Genomic DNA, 26045 nt, shown 5'->3' on the forward strand with positions numbered 1-26045 from the left:
GCGCTCGCAATATATTACGTGTTTGCAATGCTCGCCTTTAATTTCTGTCAATAACATTATTGATTTCTTTACTTTTTTCTCTAAGATTTCACTGAAATGATGGGAGGTACTTTCAGATTAAGTTTAATATACTATTTCAAATAATCAAATTTCGTCAGATCCCACATTACTGATAATTTTTTTTTCCATAATTTAAAAAACTTCTAAAATTGATTATATTGTTAATTATCAATATCCGTCGACTTATGAAGGTTACTTTATCTGACAAATAGTTTTTAGAAAGTATTCAAAATTCAGTTGAAATTTGAATATAATCAATTGAATTAAATGTATTCCTCCCCAACTGCCCGCTACACAGAATGTTATTAGAAGCGCAGAGCTGTGAGGCGATCGCGCTCGCAATATATTGCAATGCACGTGTTTGCAATGATCGCATTTAGTTTCTGTCAAAAACATTCTAGATTTCTGTACTTTTTTCCAGCATCTCACCGAAATGATGAAAGCTATTTTTAGAGTAGATTTCATGTACATATATATATATAAAATTAAAACTATGACAATTACGTTCAAAAATTTCGTTAGATTCCATATAATGACATGTTTTAAAGAAATTGTTCATTATCAATATCCGTCGACTTATGAAGGTCACTAGACATTGTAGTGCTTACCGGCTTAATAGTTTTTAGAAAGTATTCAAAATTAATATAATCAATTGAATTCCTCCCCAACTGCGCCGCCATACAGAATGTTATTAGGAGCGCAGAGATGTGAGGCGATCGCGCTCGCAATATAATTGTATATGAACATGACCGCTTTTAATTTCTGTCAAAAACATTCTTGATTTCTTTACTTTTTTCTGAAATAAAGGGAGGTACTTTCAGAATAAGTTAAATATACTATTTCAAATAATCAAATTCCGTCAGATCCCCATATTACTAATAAAAAATGTTCTATAATTTAAAAAAAAAATTAAATTTATTGTATTGTTGATTATCAATATCCGTCGACTTATGAAGGTTGCTTTATCAGACAAATAGTTTTTAGAAAGTATTTTAATAAAAATTAATTTAAAATATTCCTCTCCATCTGGTGCGGCAAGACAATGTATGTTAGGAGCGCAGAACTGTGAGGCGAATGCGTTCACAATGTATTTTACAGGCGGCCCTCGACTTTCGCACATAATTGGTTCCTAAAAATGTGTGCGAATGTTTAATGTTCGAATGTAGAAGGAAGTAAAAATAATTTGAAATTGTGTGTATTTTAAAATAGTTATTTATCAAGTAAATAAAAGATGTTTAAGAGGCATTTAAGAGACATGTTTAAGTGGGGTTTGCGGTGTTTCCTTTGGAAAGTTATCAAGAGTTAACTGTTTTCCACTATTCTTTTTCTTTTCTTCATATAGTATTTTATAACATGCTATGTCTTTATTGATCGACCTACGCACTTGAGATATGCGCGTTCTCCATTGGGATCACAATCTTCCATAATATTTAAAAAATTGTCAAGATACGTGAAGGCTTCATTCATATTTATCATTGTTGAAGAGTTTTCCAAAATAAACCTGTCTTATTTACATTAAATATTTGGAAAGAGGAATATTTTCCATCTTCAATAATTTTGGATAATTAGGAAATAAATTCTTTTGCAGCATCTCCAGTAAATTTAATATAATGAAAGAATACCTCATTTTAAAATTGTAAAACCAACCGTTACTTGCTTGAAAAACCGTGTTAAAATATTTTTTTAATCTATCCTTCCAATCTTTGTGCAAACTAAGAGCTTTTGCTTGAATAATTGAAATACTCAGAGGGACATCTTTTTGATGTTGGTCATCGATCAATGATGATAAAGATTTTTCCATTTCATCCATGTTTTTTTGCCGTGTTTTTTTTGGAAACATATCTTTAAAAATTGTGGAAATATATCTTTAATTTCCACAATTTTAAACGTATTTCTTAACTATATTTTTATTTTGCAAAATTGAGCATATCGTAGACCTGTTTGTATCATACGAACGTCCGATTGAAGCAAAAGATTCACCGCTATCAGAACGTCTAATAATTTACATCTTTGTCTCGAATCGTGTGAATTTTATGAGTCCTTGATTTCTTTTTGTCACTAAAGTTTTCCCGTTTCTCACTCATGTTTACAATTTTTTTTTTAAAAAAAATTTAAATTTAAAAACAATGTTTTTTTTTAAATGTGCGAAATAGCGAATTGTGCGAAAGTCGAACGTTCGAAAGTCGAGGGCCGCCTGTACCTATTTTTCTATTTGTTTTTGAAATACTAAAATTGAGGAACAAAAAAGTTTCGTTCCTGTCTCTCGCTTTGAACGGACAAGCGTCGCGAAACTAGGATTCTCTTTTTGCACATAAATTGTTAATATAACTTGAATCATAAAATATGTTACCTACAAATTCCATTGTTGCCGGTTTTATGCAACAGCAAAAACAGATGGAATACACTTTTCAATCAACTTGAAAATTCATGCATTGTAAAATCCACATGCATTACCTATTTTTTATCTGTAAAATTATGTGGCCATTAACACATAGCGGTCTAATGATTTTTCTGAATAGACATCATTGTAGAACGACGATGCTTGTAGAGCTCTGCGGCGGTTAAACGGTTATCTATTCCTCGATCACGACAATGCCATGCGTGCTGTCATAATATCACGAATGCTGACATTTGACGACCTGAATTATGATAATTGTCACGCTTTGGGGATATCGTTATTAAACAATACGATATATGTATTGTTAATATTATAAAACGCTGTCTGACCTACTCAGATAGCAGGAGATCGTTCGTCTTTCGACGTAAGGTCGCCGATCGGCAAAAATCCTAGGAATAATATCTAGGTTGTGTAATAATCGCTATCCGGCGATATAGCGTAGCCAAAGGCTAAAAATGTCTATGTACCATTATAGGTGTGTACGTGGAATTGTTGCAATTTACTTAATTTATTCGCACGTTCGCCACGTAGCTATCGTTCATCAGGGATGTGGATGTAAAACGTTTAAAGTATTACATAACAATTAAATTTATTGCTATATATTATAAACGATTTTATTTAAAATCAAGTTGCTTATAAAATCGAACTATATCTTCACCAAGATAATTTATGCTAAATAGGATAATAATTTGATTTTTTCTATATATTATGTTACTGCTATTAATCGTATCGAATCGACATATTTATTGGAATTAAGTTGTCATACTTGATTTCTACTCTATTTTTGGCCATATCAGTTTAGATAAAATATACTTAGCATGCATTGATTATTCGCGTTTGACATTTTCCCATGTTTATACAATAGTAAAATGTCAGCATTGCACATATAAAAATATTTATAAATCAAAGTCGATGATAATAAAGCTGTCAATTTAATGCATCACACTTTCTCCATATAATCTTTTATTGCTGTTTTTCTCTTGAAGTTATATCTTAATATTTCTCATATGTTATGTTAATGGTTCACAATTTATGTAATAGTAAAAGACCATAATACATCAAATAGCTTAATTGTATAATAAATATATTTATATATTTAACTGCAAGGATGTGGTTGATGGCTTATGTATAATAAATTATTTTGCGTTTGTGATAATGACCTTAAAATCAAATATCTAATCATGCGGTTGAGATAAATTATATATTTAAATAAGAAACGGTAATGTCTAATGATTTGTTACAGAAATATTTATTTTGTATTGACCATTCTATTGACCAAAATTCGGTTTAAATATACTTTGACCAACATTCTTATTTCAATATAATATAATAGTTAATATATTTTTAAAACATCAAAGTGCAGACAAACTATGGAACAATATGCGATTTCGATGTCTATATGTACTTCTTCATTAGCTTATTTATAGTTGAGTTCGCTTAGTTTGTATTTTAGACATGACTAATTATAGTTTTAGAACATTTATGAGGTTAGGTTTGGGTTTGAATAGCAAATAAACGTTTCGAAACTGTGAAATTAAATTTGATAGACATTTCAGAGCAGCATATTATTTCACTAGCGCCTATTATTTATATTAAACTTTCGCTAGTAGAAATATACATATATCTACTAGTGAAAATGTATTTGGATTTCATTAGAGAAAATTTAACTTCACTGAAAAATACACATTCACTGTATTATTTTCACATCGCATGTAAATAAATAATGACGATTATGTAAATGTATATATTGGGGGACCCAAAAATATTGAAACTTTCTTTATAATATTTTTACACCAAGTTTTGATCACCTTCAAAGTATTCTTCATTTAACAATATGCAATTGCCTAAATTTTTTAATGGCAAAAACAGTTCTGGAACTCACATAATGGGATGTTTCTCCAATGCATAATGATGAATTATATGAATAATAATAATAATTAAAAAACAGATGTTGTGAACACCTTAAATTGATGACTTTTAAATACTCTTGGGTGTTCTAAAAATACTATTTCCCTAATGTTTTGTTGAGCTTAAAGATTCAGTACAGTCATTACAGTACGCTTTTATGTAGGTTTAGAATTCTGTAGAAGTTTTTAAAAAATCCAGGGTTTTTATTGTGACTTTTTGCATATAAATCTATTATGTTTAATAGTCTGTTTTTTTAAAGGAAATAGTGTGTTGTGCAATATTTGTATTTTATATTTATTGATATTTTAACTAGGTTTGATACATTATAAATAGAAGCACTTTTAATTATAGCTTTGAATCACCGTTAACAGATGTCTCTCTTAAAATAATGAAATTTCTTTCCCAGTCGCTAGATGTCTCCACTTTATTTATTATTTTTGAAGTACGTAGAAAATATTTTCACTTATTTAATTAAAAATAAATTTTTCAAGTTTATTTTTATTTTAATCATAATTATATACTTATATTTACTTATCTACTTATAAAACTATCAGCTTATTTTAATATCAGAGAGTAATTCAAGGTTTATTATAGATAATAGTGTTGAAAACATAGATGTTTAACATTCTTTATATTATTTCTAGATCACTTTTCCATGACGTCAAAACTGCAACTCACCTGTGTTAAATTAGTGAACGATGGAAAATATTTATTATACCAATTTAGAAGAACTCGCGAAATTATTAGACGAACAAAAAAATCTTTCATAACGTACACATATTTATAACATGCAAAGCACATGTTTAAAACGTCATAAATCAAAAATCATTACAAGTTACGTTGACGTCCGATAGGAGTTTTTTCTTTCGATTTATTGCTGACGTGCTATTTTTTTATCGCATCAATTGACCGTAAGCAATAAAAGCAATAACGTACAATAAAAATATGCAACGTATCTATAAATAATTTCAATTGAGTAAAGTGTCTCATAGTAATCGTTGTTGATAGATGAAATATGACTTTGCTCTGCTGTTATAACAATAGACAGCTATTTTTGCAATCAAAAATTGTATCATAAATAAAATATTTGAGGTTTCAACATATTCATAGTAAAGATATTTCATAACGTTTACAAATAGAGTATGACATTTTAAATTAATAATACATTAATATATTTATTTATAGTATGAATAAAAAATATATAACAATGACGGCAATTATCATAGGTTTCGTTTTCCGCTCGTTCAAATCACTACGTCAATTGACATTTGCTCGTGAATCGATGGCTTCAGCGTTTCTCAACATGCGATATACTAATTTATATTGACACAGCGCCTCGGGGCACTTTGCCTGAACACACCTTGACCACTTAATTCAATATTATATTTATTGTCGAATTTATTATGGTTTATGGCATTGCAAAAAAAGAAACTATCATAAAATTAAAATAAAATATATTTTTTCAGCAATTAATTTATTTTTATCGCCTGTCGTTGTAGCGGAAACGATTTCGTTAATTTCGCCTTTAAATTCTACGATGATAGTGGCTCTATCAGAAAATTTGCCTAATTTTTCGACTAGGCTATAAATTACCCTTGTCGCAATGACTTTTATGCATTAACTATGGCATTATTGTACCGCTGCTCTAGATGTTTTGATTATGAGGCGCAGTAAAGTTTTATTTGCACTTCAATTTAGAACAATTTACGGTCATAAAATCATGATACAAGGGTATTTTGATTTATGTATTATGAAATCATTGTATGGATCTTTGAAAAATGCCTAAATGTAGAAGAACAGATGTCTGTATAGCTGTAAACATTCTCAGAGAAATAACAAAGCTATTATTTATTTATTTTATTAATTTATTTAGCTTATTTCACTAAAAAAATAATCAAAACATAAACAGAATATAAAAAATACTATAATTTATTTAAAAATATCATTATATAAATTCACACCTTCGTATATTATTCCCCTGGCCGCACTCTTTTTTTATACCTATCTATCCCTAAATTGTCTCTATTTCAAATATTTAATCTATGTATATTAAATACTTATTAAAATACTCTGGTAACATATTATTTTCTAACTTAAATATAAATATTAAAACATTCATCTTCAATATTTCTTGAACATATTACCATTTCCATCTATCAATTACACTTCTACAATCAATCAATCTATTTTTATTTAAAATCACTCCCATTGTCTTATTTTGTAATTTTTGCAACATCATTTTATCTAATTTATTAACATATAATTTATTAGACTATGATGAAAGCTGAGAATAAATTCATAAATTTATTGTCATAAACAGGTGTCAATTAGACACAGATTGAGTCGTTGCAGTAGTATTTTGTTGACAATTTAGTTGTATGCTATAACGATGTGAATGATATTAGAGATCGGCGGAAAAGGTCCCGCTGGTAATGGTCTTCCCGTCGAGGTCCGCCAAAGAATGTGTAGCCCTATGCCGCCGTCACGTCATTGAGTACCGCCTGGTTTTGCCCATGGTGAATAAGCCTCACTGTTCTCCCCATAGCAATATAAGAGAGGAAGGAGGCACAAATGTAACATAGTGTTGCCCTACGCTACAATCACGTCAGTGTTTCCAGAGTGCCTCCTAGTTTCTGCCATAATGAACAGGTCCTCACAATATATTAAGAATATGTATGCATATAACATAAGCATATTAAATAAAGAAAATTGATTGTATGTAAACAGTGCAATATTGGAGAATTGAGAAACGTAGAGTAAATATTGAAAACTTGAAAATACAGAGTCAATATATATTTCTGATTTTTGTGTTATTGAATGATAGATGTGCCGCTTTAAATCAATATTAGACATGACACATAAATATGTATGTACTATATGTTTTTGCATTATACTTAAAAAAGTATAATGCAAAAACATATATTTTTATGTATTAATAAATTAAATAAACACGTATATATTTTTTTAAATAGATTTAGGATTGCTTTATCTGATAATTAACTCAGTTTTATTTAATTTCTGCTATCGTGAAAGGGACAATAGATACTATTTTATATAAGCACATGCGCAACAAAACAAGTTTATGACTTATTTTACAAACTTTGTCCAGTATGCAGCTAAGCAGCCTTTCCACTTCAATAATCAGAGTTAGTCCAACATAACTGTCACCTTTAAGTCGCCAGGCTTTTTTTACTCATTTGTACCAATTTATACGGCAAGTGTTTCATATATTATAACGTTAAAATAATAAGTATATTTTTATAATTTAAACTTAAATAATTAGCTATGCCAATCGCCGCTCCAATTAGTATTTCACTTATTCTGAAGTACCACATGGATTTAATCTGAGTCCTTTGCTTTTTTGGCTCTTAATTAATCACATACATTCGAAGTATTCGCACAAATTCTGATTTACTCTTTTTGACAGAAAGACCTGAGGTTGCTGTGTAGATGGTCTATCGACAATGGACTACCTTTAAGCATTGCTAAGTGTCACGTTACATTTTCGAAATTCTTTTCCTGACATAATTCTCTTACAATTTAAACGGAGGGGTTTTAAGTAAAAAAATCCATAGGGCGTCGAAGATGCTCGGCTTCGTTATGCGGAGCGCGTATCACTTACACGATACGCTTGTTAGTAGCGTCTCTGCATATGGTTCCATATTCTGGAATCGAAGCGAAACGAAGCACTCTTTGTTGTTGAAGAGAATTTAGAAATTCTGGGATATCTCTACAACAAAAAGTACGGGTCGTATTAATATTTGTACCCTAGTGCCTTTTTGCTAGAGTATTGGGATAAAATTCATTGCATTCTCAACCTAGCGTCTACTCATTAAATCACTTTTTAAAGTTGCTTAAGGACGGTGTTGCCAACTCGTTAATTCTCGGTGACTTACGGTTGCAAGCTTTAAGCTGCTCTAGGGAATCGCGATCGCGTCCCGTATTATTGCATGTTTCGGTCACGACATCAGCGCTCCTCTTTCACGAGTCATCCAACTCTTCAGCTTGTCAAACACAAGCATGTTTACGGCGATAACTATGAAGCTTGAAAAATATGTGAGATGGTGCTATTTATTTTATGTGTGCATAGATGTTTAATTGTATAATGATCATCATGACGCATTGGGAAAATCTGTCAAGTAACGATGGTCAGATTTGTTTTTTTGACTCGCTTTTAGAGACAAAAAAAGCTAAACTTTATGTGGAAGCAAAATGTAATTCAACCTTCATCGAGTTTTTTAATCTGATGAAATCTAATTTAATCTATGATTAATAGAACGACCCTCCTTATTAACGTGAGTCTGTGTTTTTGAAATTCAGTTATAAAAATTGTGTATCTCCAACTCTTATTCACATCTTAGCTAAAGCTTAAGTTTTAAGGTGGCTCAATAAGTACAAACTATGATTATTTTCGTGTTTTTCGAAGACGTTTAGAAGCTTATGAAAAAAAAATGTTTTAAGAATTTCTATTATAATTGGATAATTCATGGCTTTTGAAAGTCTACGTGGCTATTGTGCCTTTAGATTTTGGGGCCGATGGGGTGTGACTTTGCAGGCAAATAAACGCCGAAAATGGTACAATTTACAACAGTATTAGAATAGTTTCGTATTACAAATGCGGCTCTTAAGAAGTCAAAGAATCTTTGTTTGTGCGTTGAGTTGTATTTGTCGACTGAGTGCTGGTGGAATAGCTTCTTAGTCTTATGTCTGATCTTTTATATTGATCGCTTGAGACAGTTCTGGTGAATCGCAGATAATGATATTTACGAACCAATTTATCTTCTTGAACACACCTCAAAAATTGTTCACGCCTTAAGAGTTAACACGGTCCTCATGGTAACTTTGCTGATCGATATGGGAGTTCGAAGAATAATGGCAATAGACGCAGGGTCTAGCTTATTGTCTCACTCGCGTTTTTTTTTCAAGGATTATTTTTGCACTACTGAAATTTTTTTTAGTTGTGTGTTGTGTAAGCCTTAAATTTTCGTAACGCGTTGTTGATGATGTAGTTGTAAAGATTTACTTTTTCGTTGTTTAAGTGGTTATTATGGTGACCTCTAAATTGCGATTAATGGCGCAGGTGGTTAAAACCTCCACAGTGCAATTCATGGGTGTTCTAAAATGCCGATTTCAATTGTTTTGTTATGCCAAACCATTTTTGTATAGCATATTTCGAATTATGATTGTTGAAATTTATATTTTGTAGGAATGTTTTTATTTGATAAATTTTATCCTATTCCTTCGAGATATTTTAGGAAATCTCGATAGAAAAATTATAATGCGGAAACACTAATGGAAAATAAAAAATATCAGTGGCGTACAATCGTTTTGTTATTTTTCTTTTGGTCTGTGTTTAATCATAAATCTTCTCGACACATTTTTTTTATTAAAGTCCGTTTGTTATAATGTACATTTTTGCTTACAATGATGTTCGTCATACAATTTGGGTTCATGCCAATCATGTTCCTATGGTTTTGAAAATTATTACTTATTTTTAAAAAAAATATAAGTTTGAGCTGTAGTTTGAAATATATTTTTTATAATATATATTTAAAGTTTTTTTTTCTGAAATACATTTTTTTTGAAAAAGTTTAAAATTGTAACCTTCAATTGGGTCGAATCCGCACAACGACCCGAAAATAATTCTGGAAACGGATAGGAAGTGTCTTTTTGCACAGCGGCGGGGGTAAAGTTTGACACATAAAATCACTTGCCAAAAAATAATCAATGGGCCCAATCGGACCCATGCGGTCTGCCGTCACTCAGTTCGACTCTGGCATTCGGGCAAATAACACGCGCCGTCACTGGACCGATCCGGCTGCGTGGAAAATCGTGACAACTCAAAAATAATAACATTGGAAAAAAAAATCACACGGTGTTATGATTTTGTGAAATGTGTGTTTTGTAATAGGTTGTTAGGTGATTTATAAAATTGGTGTATCATTGATGTTATGGTATTTGTTATTTTTTTATACGGAGTCAAAATAAATATAGTTTAAATAAATAACCTATTAAAAGTGAGTTAAACTAAGCGTAAAATTTAACTGGGTCAATCTTTTTTTTTGTTCGTTATTTTAAGATATAAAAATATATCATTAGGAACTAATTTGCTTGTGACGAATTTTAAATATATAAATATCTCTTGCTTTTGGACGTTAAATTGGTTACGCGTAACTGAAGTGGAATTTTCTTATTAAAATAATCATGAAATATCTGAAATAAAAGTAAAAAATAGATCTTATTAATTTAATTATGTATTTGATATTGAATAGAATTTTTAAAGATGTACTGATTATTGTAGAGACTATAAGTTTTCTAATTATATTAACATTGTTAAATTGATATTGTCATTCGAACTTAACCTTGTATTGTTCAAGCCGAAAGATAGCCAATCTTTATAGAACCATTTTTTCTTCGATCATTGTTTCTCAAAACGTGATCCACCTGCGAATTACCAATGTGTCAACGGCTCTGACTTCTATCTAGGGCAACTTTTCAATTCATTCATTACCATATATCATATTATAATATATATTTTTTTAAATTATAATATCTGCAATTATTGAGCCTTGAGGTTCAATAAATTAAACCGTAGAAGCGGAAGGTCAGAAGCCAAATATCATAATCTCCAAATTTAGATTTTATGATTAAGCGTAACCGACTATTAATTTAGATTTTGGATTTGTGGTTAATATAGTAAAAACAGCGCTTCGTCAGCATTTAATATATAAATATAGATTATAGATCACGTATAACCGATTGACAATACCGTAATGGTTTTGAGCAATCGACCGGTTCTAATATTAATACTAGTCTTAAGACAGATATTGCTATTTGTTTTGACGTTTATAGTTTGACTAATTAGATCGAGAATAAAGTCGTGGTAAAAAAACTGGTCCAAATAATTTATCTAATTTCATACATAGAATACCTTAATCAAAATTTAGGGTCAGATTACAACTTTTTTCTATTATATCTGGACACATGTCGCACATTTCCCACCATATTTATCATATGTAAATATATGTCACATGTGTTTACTATGTTCATATCTAAATATATGATGCATCGTTTCCGATAAAATTTTACGAGCAACCGTCAATTGTATCGTTTGCCTCAACTGTCTCAAATTGGATGGTTCCACTGACATTTTTACCTCTTCTCTCTTCATCCAACATTCGAGACCTTCTTTTGGAAGACTGTGTGTTGGTATTATCGCCTGAGGCTCGCTGGCTTCCATATTCGAATCGCATGTGTGTCAAGGATGTGTGTGCCAGCCACCGGCACTTGCTCGCTCTCAAACTCTTGTTCCAAATATCATTCACCAAACCCTTGCAGCTCACAATGTTCTTTGTAGAATCCTAAGCTCTTGAAACTTCTTCATTAACTTCCGCAATCGATTCTTAAGCATACGAAAACAGTCAAAATTTAAGCGGCTGTATGGGGTAGCTTTAGTTGAATTTGGTATTCAAATTTGAACTAGAGATCTAATGTTCTAACTTGAATTACAATCGAAGAACGCACAAATCCTCCAACGTTACTTTCACACTACAATCCTTTGACCAATGCGGATGATTCAGGGTGGAACCAGACTCTTTGTGTATTGGCGTGACGGTAGATTAAAAATTGTATACATTTAGCAATGTAATTATCCCCTGGAATTTCTCTGCATATTACAAACGATTTATAAACTATTTTGTTAAAGTATGGTCCAACGGTTTAAGTGCAAATAGCTCCAAAACTGTGTATTCTAGCAATACACTTTTTTAAATTACTTAGTTTTCAACAATAAATAATACATCTTGGTAGATAACTTCTTTGTTAATCTCTGGTTTATTTCAAGTCAGAAGCGAAGTGGTAGAAAAGTCTAAAGAAAGTATGTTCATTATCTGGGAAAGCCCATGTCCTTTTCAGATCAACTTCATATTTGTAACTTTTAATAATATATTATTAGTTCAGATTTATATTCGTATTTTTTTAAAATAATTTAATATACAATATCATATTAAGATATTTGCCTTTCCAAAGTTATCTTTTTTCTGGAAGTTTATAAAGGAATGAATGCTTTTTAACATTATGATTTATGAGAGATCAAAATTTATGGTTAATGTTATGTATATAGTTTTCCTAGATTTTCCTTGTCTCACAGATTAATATTTAAATAAATCGATCTATTGATTGTTAGATAAAATAATAGTTCATAATTAATGAAATATAGGTGATTGATTTACAGATTTTGACTTTAGTCTGGTGTCTCGATACTTATGCATTAGTTGTTGATTGTGTTTACATCGTTGTAAAGCATCAGACTACTTTATAAACGAAAATATCAAAAAATGAATATTATATCACAAAAATGGTAACTGTGCCATTTAAAAAATAAGGTGTTATCTAGCTCGTTTTGTGTATTGCAACAGCAATTAAAGTTTGAGCGTTTAAAAGTAGCAGTATTATTATGCCTGCACTACACTCTCTGGAAGTTGTCCGAACCGAAGTTACAACTGAAGTCGGCCGAGACCTACGACTTCGAGTAAGCGACCACACTGTCGCAAATTTCATATGCCGTCCGGACGGCGGCTTCTGTCACGTACAGCCCGCATATTTGCGCGCGATCGAAAAATGTGCCAAATAATCGCGATTTTTAAATTGTCATATTATTAAAATTACGCTACTGATAATTATAAAAGTTTGTGTGGGCACTCACCTATACAATATCAGTGAAAACTTTTCATTCAATTTACGCAAAATCTTTGTCGGCTTTTGCAAAATGCCATAAGGCATAAAAATTATATTTCAGAATACGAACACCACATCTGTGACTATCCTAGAATTTTTCGCCATCGATTCTTAATAAGAATTCGTTATGGTGCGACATTTATATAAACCGATCTAGGAAAATACATAAGAATATTCGAAACGATTTTTATTAACAAAATCAAGTACCACTAATTATTTTTTAAATATTTAATTTTATTCGCCTACGCGCATACTGAAATTGAAGCGAGTTACTCGTTCTATCTCAGTTTGCGAAACACCATATCATTATCTCTCTCACTCTCGTCACTTAACAAGCGAGAGAGCGAAAGGGGAAGTAACTCACCGCTCGCGCTCGAAAGAGCAGCTCCGACTTCGGACTCTTTGACTCCGGCCCTTTTGCCGACAATGTTCGGAAGCGCTCGAAGTTGGCCAAGTCGACTGAATTACCCCCACTTTACCTATCGTTCTCGGGATCCTCGGACAACCCAGTGTCTCACTCCTTATTTAGTAGTTGTTGACTATGTTTACTTGGTATTGGCATTGGGTTATCGCTTCCCATGTTTCAACGAAATATTTTTAATACAATTTTGTAACAACCAATAAATGGATACCGTTAATGTACATCCACGCGGATATGTATAACTGTTTTTTTTGTTTATTACGCTGACAAATCTCTGGCTATTTAGTATTTTTAATTCGAAAAGACACATCTATTAATCTGATGACCATTTTACTAATTTTTACTAGATTTATTGTCATTTTTATAGTTCTCTCGCTTTTTTTATCGTTTTAAACTATGTGGTTTGATATAAGAATTACTGATTTTATTATTTTTTATAGTAGTATCATTCAAATGCAACACAAATAATTGTTCTACATTTTCATACCAATAAAACACACATAAAGTCTCTGCAATAGCAATTAACGTTAAGTATGTTTTGTTAGTATTAAATTAACAGCTCTATATAAGTTGATGTGTTCTGATTCTTATATCAGCATTAAGCAAAACATATTTTTTTCCCATTTAATGTGTAAGAATTACTGATTTAATTATTTTTTTATAGTAGGATTATTTAAATGCAACACAAATAATTGTTTTATATATTTTAAACTATTTTTATGCCAATAAAACACACATAAAGTCTCTTCAGTAGCAACTAACGTTAAGTATTAAATTAACAGCTCTATATAATTTAATATGTTTTTGATTCTTACATTATCATTAAGCAAAACATATTTTTATTACCATTTAATGTGTAGTTAACTATAAGCTTATACTTTTTTTTATTAACAATCGAAGCTAATATGTATTGAAATAATAGCTATATGAAATTTTTCTATTGCTTCTAATTTTTGAGTAGAACTTTATTATTCTCATTTGTACCGAATTCTTTGATCCGGCATTTTATCTTTAGTAAGTGGTTCTAATTTTCGTCAAGAGTGAATCCCAAATAAATGTTTTTTTTTCCATCATCTTGTGTTTGAACATGCTCAAAGCTTTGTCCATATTTTTGCCAGACTTAATTATTCTTATTAAGTGATTCAGGTTCTGTGTTTAGCAGTTTATGAAAAGATGCTAAGAATAATAGGGAATACAAAACAACATTGTCTCACTAGTTATATTGTTTTACATACTTTTTCAAAATTTTTGAAGCATAAGTTAATATCGCGACAATGCTGCACCCAAACTTATTATACTAAAAGAAGCTTTACTTGTTTTAAACTTTTGCTGAAATCTAACTGTTTCGTCAATCTTGTGGTTCACATCACAATATCTTATTGATGTACCCATTGACCTATAAACCGGGGAAATACCTTCAAATGCTTTTGCTTCACCCAATGTGACATTGTGAAATTTGTATTATGCCATTAAAAAATTGGCCATCGTCCATTTTGCTCGTAAATAGATGGAGGAAGTGACATTGAAGAAGTGCATGTCCGTCCACGCCGTATTAATTTCGACTTGCGTACATCAATGATACGATGATGGTCCAAGAAGTGCATTAAAATTAGGGACACTTCAAATTTTATTTACATCAATAAATCATTGTGCTGTGAGAAACATTTGATCTCTAGTGTCATTAAAATTCCATGAACTTGGAACCGATTTATCCTGATGCAAATTGCAAAATTATTCACATCAAATCTTCGAATGTCGCAGATTTATCCAATCTTGAATTAGCAACTCAATCTTAACCCGACCTATGACTCCCCTCATATGTTTCTTAATGAAACCAATCGTGTTTTCTAAATCGCATTAATCTTCGTATGCTATTTAACATTTTTATATTTTTTTATCCACCATTTTTGCCTTGTTTAATTAATTTGTAATAAGCGTGTTGTAATGCGACCTCACCGAAAGTATCTTTCGAAACCTTTTTCTATGGTACTAATTACAGTTTTTTCTATTCGTCAAAAATTCGTACAAAGTCATCGCTTATCGATCATAATATCATAATAGTGTACACACAATGTAACGTATGAATAGTTTTTTTTACAGTACACCAACTCAAAATGAGAATTGTGCAAATATGTTAATTGATTTTTTCCGCTATTAATTCGATAATGACACGTTTGACGAAATATCTGAGCAATTTGTTCACGCCTATGTGTTCCAAAGCATGTAATTTTATTGAGATAATTTTCTAAAATGTCTTTAGAAATTTATAATGAAAGATCATATACATATCTTAATGTCTATTTATCTAAATATTTTTAATGAAAATGTTTGCCTAAAAAATTATGAAGAACATTAATTTTTTTCTCAACCTCTTTTATAAAATATTTTTTTCTTACATAATCACATAAAATTTTATAGATTTTTTTATACATAAAATATACATTAAACTTATTAATTACTTATACATTAAAAAACTTGAGTTTTTTAGGAGAACAACCTGTTCTAATTTTTTCCATAGAAATATTTTTATTATCAATATAATTTACAATAATAAAAATAATTTTAAATTTTATATTTTTAGATTTTTGAAAGATCGATCATTATCGTGGTGCAAAATATTTTTTTCTTATATTTTTATGCAAAAGTTTTTCAATCAATGCCATGTTAAAATTCCCCAATTGTTAATATAATATATTGACATTAATTATCCCATTTGATTTTTTGACACATTACATTAATTTTAGTCTTGTGTTTAAAATAAACAACTCTTTTACTTGTGATCTATAAATGCTTTTTAATAATATTTTTCAAGCAAAGATCGACAAGTATTTAGCTTATTCATTATGCAGTACTTAAACGCTTAGTTTTGTCTTAATCAGCAGTTTACATTGATGTCTTATAACTTTTCAATGGTTAATATTTTTTCCTGCAAGTTGTATTTAAGTCAAATTATATAATCACAGCAGCATTTATTGTATAATGTATAGTTCTATTTAAAAACTTTATAATATAATACACACCTTATATTTCACAAACATTTTTGTTGTTGTAGGTTATTCATACACAACCTGACTCTCTTAACCCTTTGAAGAGTATCGCCGTACATGTACGGCGGTAAATCTTTCACTGTTTTGAGATACCTTATAACAGGAATCGTGTTTCGTAAATTATTAAAAAGTGAAATAAATTTATTAACTTAAAATTAAGCAAAATATACCAAAATATTCATAAATAAAACTTACATGTTTTTTCAAATAAATATTTAAATATAATATTTTATTTTGAAAAACTACTAAAAAACTTTTTATACTTTTTAATAAACAGTATTTTACTCTCTTTATTTAACTTTTAACTACTGTATTTTCTTATTACTGTAATTAGAATCGAATGGCTTCTTTTAAAAAAATTGATATTTAAAAAAGAAAGTTTAAATATAACTAAACTTAATATAATAAAATATAAAACGAATGTAAAAATATATTTGTACAGTTAAAACTAAAAAACTGATTTTTTTAAGTTAGACAATAAAATAAAAATATTATAGTATATTAATAATGATATTGTTTTTATTGATTGCATAATCAGTGGCACAAAATCATTAATTATTTAAATTTATTAAGTTTATAAATCATTGATCTAAAACCAGTTAAAGTAGTCAAAATGTTAACAAACATTTCACTAATTATTTATTACTTTAAAATTATATTTAATTGCGACATATCAATAAAATATTAATTAATCATCTCGAAACTCGAATTTTTCGCAATGAACCATAGAAAAACGACATAACCGAATTTATATAATAAATCGACATATTGAAAGCTACTTCAATCATTGTGCCACAGGTCTATAATATTTTTTAATAATTTATAGCACAGAAAACAAACCACTAAATTATATACAACTCGTTATGTACAACAACCACTTTCACTCTCACGTATTATTAAAAAGTTGGCCATCCCTGAAAATCACAAACGAGTCATAAAACACTGACCTACATGATGAAAAATCTCATTATTAATATTTGTGACGTATGAGAATCATAACAATATCGATTCACAGATGCAAAACCATTAGTCTAATTCGAAAATCACAGCAATCGATACAAACACGCAATGCGCGGATTCTCAAACTTTTTCTTTATTTTTAAATATTTACTATCATAAGATTCTTTGAAGCGAACGCCAATCAAAACATCGGTTGTTTACTATCAATTATGTTGCATCGCCGATCGATTCGCGAGCCAAATTTTGAGCATCGTCGTTTTGACAATCGACAAAAAACAGAAGCCGCGTCAGAATCGTTCTCTCAAATACGAAGGACGCGTAATGATGGTCGTTAAAATGTTTCTGAATTCAATTTGCAAAAATCTAAATGTAATAATAATGTCTCTGTGGTCACGCAATAGGGTCAATGCAAAAAATCTGATTGTATCGTTATAATAATGTGTGTAATTTAGATAATAATTATTCTGATATTGATGTAAATGGTTAGATTAGAATTATCTTTTGATTCAACGTACGTAAACTTTGAAAGTAAACCTTTTAAAAATATGTGATATTTTAATCATACATATATTATATTCAGTAAAGAGCATAGGTATTTGTGTCGTTAATAATTTCAAACACTCGTGCCATAGATTTTCTAACCCTGATTGCGTCTGTCTAACTGCGTATGTATTTAATAAAGTTTCATTAAAAATGTAAAAACAATTTCGAGAGATTGTCCGTCAAAAACAATAAAAATCTAAGAGTCACCAATACGTGAAAGTGAACAAAATTATTCCCATCTCGGAATTAAAATTTTTTATTAAATAAATAAAACTAGTAAATATATTATACAGTTTAAAATTGTAAAAAAAAGTCTTTACAAATAATCATATGTACCTCTGTTTTAAATCTGCAAACGTGAATGCGAAAGTTATCGCCAGTTTTCAAAGTGCTAATCTCAAATCCCTGAGACATTTTGTCATAATAGTTTTTCAGTCTTCTCAAAGATCAAGTTAAATTCTTGGAGGCGCAAAGTGACTGGTTGGCATTTGAAGTAAAAGAGCCTGCTTTGAAGTAGTATTTAAGTCATTTCAAAGATCAAGTTAAATTCTTGGAGGTGCACGGTGATTGATCGGATGTTAGAATGAAAAATAGCTACTTTTTCCTATATTTCAAATTTCCATTGAAGTGATTTTATATGACAGTGTTCTGGTTCATGTGAAATTGCGGAAAGGAGAAGAAATCAGCGTTCATACTTTCTCATGATTCCAAGATCAATCTGGATAATTTTGAGCATAACTAGAATCTTTATTTCTATCTGATATCAGATATACGTTTTTATTGTACTCTTCTAGCCATTAGAACGGATACTTTCGTTCGGGAAAGTCCGTTACCTGTTTAGTTTGAGTTATGTTTTTACTTGTACTGAATATATTGTACGTAGGGATTGCAATAATACCGGTATTACCGAGAGAAATAAAATTCAATACTGGTTTTAATGGTATTGAATTTTTTTATTAATAATTGGTAATAAAAAAATACCGAAAATGTCGAACTGAATGCTTTATTGCTCTGTTTGTGCTGTAATAAATTGTTCAATGTTGATACATGCTTGCGAATTTGCAAAAAAATCCAAGAATTCAAAAGTCGGAATAGTTTTTTTAAATATATTGAATGTATATGTACTAACTATTGTCGTCTTCACTTTTTTTTGGGAATTATAATAAGCAAACAAGTCTAAATTTCATTTATGACCAATTATCTGTTTATGCATATTTTATTATTATATCAGACAATACGATGATTTAAACAATCTTCCTTACATTCAGGTACTTCTAAAAATACTTTAAAGGCTGATCCTATTTTGTGTTGTCTACGAGTACTAATAAAAATAAATAAGACGACTGTGTACCTTTTTGTCCCATTTATTTTTTACTTTCATTTACATGTTGGAAAATTTTTTTTTTTAAATTCGGGTGCCAAATCATCTTTTGGAACAATAGGTCTAGAAAATCATCTTCTTTGTACGACTGCTTCTAACGCCTCCTAATTTTTTATACCACTCGCCAATTTATTCCAATGAAATATATTTCTATATTATTTATTATTTTTGGTCAATTACGTTTTTCCGAAAAAACCTTACGAGGAAATAGTGCGTAGAAAATTGTAAATCCATTTGTTTAAAATGCGACATATGTTTTTATAAAAATAGATTTTTATGATTAAAATATGATTTATTTATATAATCTCATTTTAATTATTGCACATTTGATGTTTAGCTTAGAAAATCTCAATAATTACTATGTATACTTAAATATTTTTACTCGTGTTAAAAGTAACATAAATAAAATTTTAGCTATAAAAGTTTATGTAAATATTATAGAATACGTAAAATCGTAAATGCTGCATAATATTATTTTACATTGATTTCCTACGCCAATATACTTATAGTATTATTTTAGTCTCCGCTTCTCTTTTCAAGCAATATGCGAATCTTCGTTTCTGTAACTCTAATCAATGGAGATATTGTTTGTTTTGTAATACCGGTAGTGCCGAAGGTTGATTTTTGCCCCAATACCGGTATTACAACCCCTAATTGTGCGGTATTTTTACTCGGTCTTAAAGATACAAATTAATGCTGCTGTATGTTGTAGTGCCGTGACGTAGTAATCTTCAAGTCGTCTTGAAGATCAAGTTGTACTCTTAGAGGTGCAAGATGACTGCTTGACTAAATCAAATCGGACGATTGAATTATTTTGTAGTTGTTTTCTTTTCTCTTCTAAACACTGAATTTCCATGTGAAGTGATTTTCTATGGCAGCTGTTTGGCTTCTATGCAATTGGGGAAATGAGAAGAGATCAGTGTCCTATTCTTACACGATTTCCTCGAACATTTTTTGCTGAGGCGCTTTTTGTAGTAGTCTCCAAGTCGTTTAGAATATCAATTTAAACTCTTGATGCTACAAGGACACTTTTATATGCCTTCGAAATAAAAACGTCTGCCTTACCCTGGCATATGAATTTTCAATTAAAGTGATTTTATATAGCAGCGTTTTGGCATATATGTAATCGGGGAAAAGGGAGGAGATCAACGTCCTTACCATTTCATGATCCCTTGACTCAAGATTTTGGGGCGTAACTGTAATTATTTTATTAGACTTGTTTTCGGAAGTGTCTTTCCTTATTAATTTTGGAAATATATATCCTATTTATTCAGAAATGAAATGCAAACAGTGATCTATATTCAATTCATTTATTTATTTTGTTAATGCAGTGGATCAAAAGCCATTAGTTTTATTATCAAATTAAAATATAGAATATGCTATATTAAAATATTCAGAAAAATTAAATTAAGTCTTTCGTTAGTATTAAGCAGCTCGCTTATATAAACAGATTGTTTAGTTGCTATTATTTGGTCCTCCTTTTTTAATTTGGTAACCAGCAACATTTCATCATAAGCTTCAAAGACAAACAATCTTACGTTTGTTGCCCAACATCCTAATTGATATTTGAATCATTACTTTTTTGTCAACGCTTTCTTGCGATCCTTGCATAACCCCACCCTCGGAAAAATTACATTTTACGCCTACACCAATGCAAAAGAAAGAGAGAGAATGAGATAGATCATTTGCGAAAACACAAATTGAATGCCCACGTTTGATCTTTTCATTAAACTAATCGCATCTGACAATCCGCATCTGGCGACACGTTTTATCTGGCCCGAACTGTAATTATGATTGATATATGTATGTATGTACCGTAATTGGTAGAAGTGAAAATTTAACGTGATTCACCAGAATATTATGGTAGTAGTAGTCTGACAAGCACTTGACGAGAGCCTGTCAGTCTTTGCTCGGCTTCCTGGCCGCTGGCTTGTTCTTTTTGGAGCTGTTGTTTCTCATTGATTTAATTTCTGAGACCCAGATATTTTTGCGTGTTCCTTTGAAGTTTAAAAGTAAAATAAAAACAGTAAATTCATTCCGGGTATATTATTATTAATTTAATACATTTCGATGATGTTTTTCATGTACCCCTCAGGATACATGTAAAACATCACGCAAAAAAATAATTATCATAAATTATTTAATAACAGAGGCGTAAGATACATACAGATCATGAAATTTAAATTTGTGTTGATCGATATGGATCTGTTTGCATCATCTTTAAATTATTCTGTGTACATACACGTAGACCATTATTTTTAGATTCGCCAACTTTCTTTAATGTATCCCGATGAATATTCATACAAACAAATACCGCAACATCATATTATCGCATACGCTTCTTTACAACGTTTTTATTTATTCTAAATTTACAAATATAGCAACGAAACTGTAAAGCGAAAGTGTGAAAAATCGACTATTCAGTGAATGTGAAAATGGAGAAGATGGCAGAGTCGCCGTTCAAACTGGACGCCAATTTCAAATTGGAAGAGAAGTTGCTCGAGTTTAAAAGACAATTGATGCAGAAGAATGAAGAGCTTAGGAAGAAAGATCAGACTATTTCTTTACTGGAAAAAGATCTGGATTGTAGAGATGCTACTATCAGATATTTGAGGGTCGAGTTGGATAAGTATAAGCATGTGATTCAACCGTTGACCCAAAAGTTGATTGTCAAGAAGACTAATGGAGCGATTTTAGAAGAAGAAGGCTTGACAATGAATCTAGGAATGGAAAATACTAGAGTTTTAAGCTTGAAAGAGCCCAGGATGAAGAGGACAGCTATTTCGGCAGAACCGTTGTCTTCATTGTGCGAGAACAACATATGTTCTATAAAGGAATTGAAAATTCAAAAGATTGAAAAGTCCCAAGAGTGAGTATTGAATACAATCTAATTATATTTGAAAAAGAACTAAAATTAAATCCATAACAAGATTTAATAAAGTACGATTAATTTCTCATTTTTTTGACTTACTCAAAAACTTTGTTTCTAAAAATTCATATAAAAATTAAATGAAATAATAACTGTTATTTTGATGAATTAATTCTAGTATATTTATCAAAATTATTTTACATGATACTTTTTTTGAATGTGATAATTATTATATATTTTTTTTAAACTAGAATATGTTTTTTTTATATATAAAGGTGCTTTTAGAAACAATGTTCTTAATATTATATTTTTTTTATTGTATAATAATACATATTTATTAATGATTTTTATTAATAAAGAGTTCAATTTTAGATCAAATTAAATTAAATACATAGACCATTTGGTTTAGTCTTGGGCTCGAATCCCATGTAAATCTCATATGGTGATGAAAAAAAAAACATATTTAATATCTGTCTAAATTTAATTTTCTAGCCTTAATTATAAATAATACAATTTGCATTATCATTACAAATACACACTGTTTGATTTTAGGTATTTACAATTCCAAATAACACAAACATATTCATATTTAATTAAACAGTATTTTTTTTTATTAAAAACCAATATTCAAGTATTTTTATATATTTTTTGGAGTTAATTACGGTTTTAATTGATTGTGCTCTATAAATAAAATATATGCAGCATAATCGATTGTTTAAATTTTATGTAGTCTGTTTTTTTTAAATACAACATTATTTCAGCAGTATAAAAATATTTTTAAATATTCACTATTTCAACTGAATTATGTTCTATTACTAAATGTGTTTTTAAAAGTAGTAAATTGATAAACGTTGATTAATTTGTACGTTTTTATGTACTTTTTGTTGATTTTTTGAAGGATATCAAAATGAATATATAATAGGTAAAAAGGTTTTAGCTCAAAATGCCGCAAGAATTAAGTAGAAATTTGAATATAAATGCATGTAAAAAAAGCATTTCTTTTAATTTTTACATTTTAAATAAAAAAAGTTTTTATTTTATTCAAAATTTAATTTTATGTGAATAGCCGCCATTTTGAAACAAGATGACGGATTAGGTCGGCTCACGAGCTTCACTGGGATGTTTATAAGGTCCATTTCTAAATCAAGTTTTATGTAAATATTATTTAAAATAAAACAGTTATCTTGTCCTAATAAACCGTCATATCCCACTTAAAAATATTTTTTTAATTTTAATTTTTATAATAAAATGTTTTTACCATATTTATTTTCATAGGATTATATTTTTACAAATTAACGATTTTTTAATTTTTAAATATTATCCATTTTTAATTTAATTAAGTCGACAACGAACTTGAGATATTTACAAGATCTATTTTCAAAGCAAGTTTCATGTCGATGTAATTAAAATTTTTAGCACTTATCGTGTTCTCAAAAACCGTTATATCTAACTTTTTTTTTTAAATGTGAGTTTTTTTAAATTTTGTTTAAAGTTTTAGTATAAAATTGTACCGAAAAATCGCTTATTGAAATAAAAATTTAAATTTAAATAAAAATATTTTAATATTAATTTTGCCCTAATTTCTAATACAAAAGAGTTATTTATTTAAAGCCAGATTAATCAGCCATTTTAAAGCAAAATGGCAGATTAATCTGGCAACCGTTGAGATTCAGATGATATGTTTACAATATCTATTTTTTTAAACTACATCGTAGCCACAGTGCTTTTTTAAAAATGACTCAAAAATATCTGGCACAGACACACTCTTTCCTATGCAGCGGTATAAAGAAATACAGCTGTTGTAAATCAATTAAAAACATTCATAAAAATTTAATTTTTTACAAAAAAAATTGCTAAGCTTATATTCTCCAGAAATTTGCTGGTTTTTGCGATGAGAATTTATAGAAGGTAAATTTCTGAGTTCTCAAGCATGCCCTGGAAGGATTTTAAACAAGTTTCATGTTTTGAAAATACGATTATGGCAATTATCGTGTCCTCAAAATTATATCTTATAGAAATGACTAAAATTAAAAAAATATTTTTATTTAGTTTAATAGTAAATTTTAATTTTTTTAAGTAACTATTATTTTAAAACAAACAGCCAGAATATTTTTTATTTTATTGTTGAATTTTTTTTTATTAGAGAAAGATTTTAACTAATATGTAACCTGAAGGTTTTCCTCTCAACAATTTTTTCTATATTTTTAATCTCAAAACAATATATTTTATTTATAACACATAAATAAATTTAGAAAACATATGATTTACTATATTCTTAAAACTTCTTAAATATTGTTTAATTTTATAAAGAATGAAAAAAATGATGAAGCTTTAAACTAACTATTTGATAATAAATATGTGTTCATATTTACTTGTAAAGATTTTTTTCATTCCTTACACATTATTCATTTTTTTTTGAATATTCTTTAAACAGCATAAATTGTTTCATATAGAAATCAAAAAAATATATGACGCTTTTAATTAGGTATTTGCCAATAAATTTGCGTTTCTTATTACTAGTTTAATTTATTTTTTACAAGTAAAAGTAATATATAGAAAATATAAAATATTAATAAAACAGCTTGAATTATGTTGTATTTTGAAAAAAAAGGCAAAAAATAATAACGTTGCTTAAAAAATCATAGAAAAAAAGTAAAGAGACAAAAAATATGCTATATAATAGATATTAAAATAGAATATTTTTTTACACACTTTAATACAGAAATCTACATAATTCTTGCGGCCTTTGCTAGCCAGAATTTATTTCATGGCTTTATACAAATTTTAAGATATCATTGAGTGAAACATAATTATTTGTTTTAATGTCATTAACGAAATATATTGTGTCATCGATGATATAATACAGTATTATTCTAAAATGTTGTAAAAAAACTAAAGATCTTAATAAATAAAATATATCATATTATTACGCGTCAATCCATCATTTAGATTTTACAACACACAGTTTTTATTAAATACAACAATATCAAGCATTGTTTATATACTATTTCAATTTAATTGTGTTATAAATAAAATAAATAATTAATGGGTAATGTATATCAAAAACTATCAGTCAATATATTATACTTTTGTATACTTTCCATTGATTTTTAAAGATTTACAATGTTTTTAGAAACACATTTTTTATCAACTAGTTTGAGTTTTGGATTAAATCTTCATTTATAGAAAATCAAATATATGAAATAAAAGTCCCAAAACTAAAGTTAAGTTTTGATTTACATTGTATTTCTTGAGATAAGTTTTGATTTACATTGTATTTCTTAAGTTTTATTTGAGATCTGATAAGTTTTGAATAAATAAAATACAACATTATTATTCTCGCGTCATAATCGATTGTTTGGATTTTCAACTTTGAATTGAATTGTATTTTAAAGTTATATTTTGCTAATTGAGTTGCATTGAAATTATAAATCTAGATACAGTAGATTAAATACTATATTGCAAGATATTTTTCGAGCTAGTTTTAAATGCGCCACCTGTTATTTCTTTGCTTCATTTTGGTTAACTATGATGGATTTTTTCCCTATTTATCATATTATTGTATTTTTAGGTATTATTTTATTTAGTAATCTTGTTCCTTAATTTAAGTTTTTTTAATGTTTATAAATCATGCATTGTTTAACCAAACAGTTTTGCTAAATAATAAATGCTTTTCAGTTATTGAAAAAAAAATGTTAAATCAGATATTGCAAAAAAAATTT

At 28.9% G+C, this 26045-nt stretch overlaps 1 protein-coding gene across 3 annotated transcripts in view; it reads left to right on the forward strand.

Annotated features, from left to right (window-relative positions):
* Nucleotides 1-26045, forward strand: part of for (cGMP-dependent protein kinase for) — a 164100-nt gene that overhangs the window by 63418 nt on the left and 74637 nt on the right. The window contains exon 1 of one of the 3 annotated variants that reach the window (XM_088197143.1): nt 21836-22323. The exons of the other annotated variants lie outside the window; for them this stretch is intronic. Within the exon in view, the coding sequence (XP_088053269.1) occupies nt 21890-22323 (434 nt within the window). The 5' untranslated portion in view covers nt 21836-21889. Of the gene's footprint in view, nt 1-21835; nt 22324-26045 lie in introns of those variants that run through there. 3 annotated transcript variants of the gene reach the window in all.

Source organism: Plectrocnemia conspersa, unplaced genomic scaffold, assembly GCF_051122295.1.
Source record: "Plectrocnemia conspersa isolate PC_06_02 unplaced genomic scaffold, ASM5112229v1 ptg000011l, whole genome shotgun sequence".
Taxonomy (NCBI): domain Eukaryota; kingdom Metazoa; phylum Arthropoda; class Insecta; order Trichoptera; family Polycentropodidae; genus Plectrocnemia; species Plectrocnemia conspersa.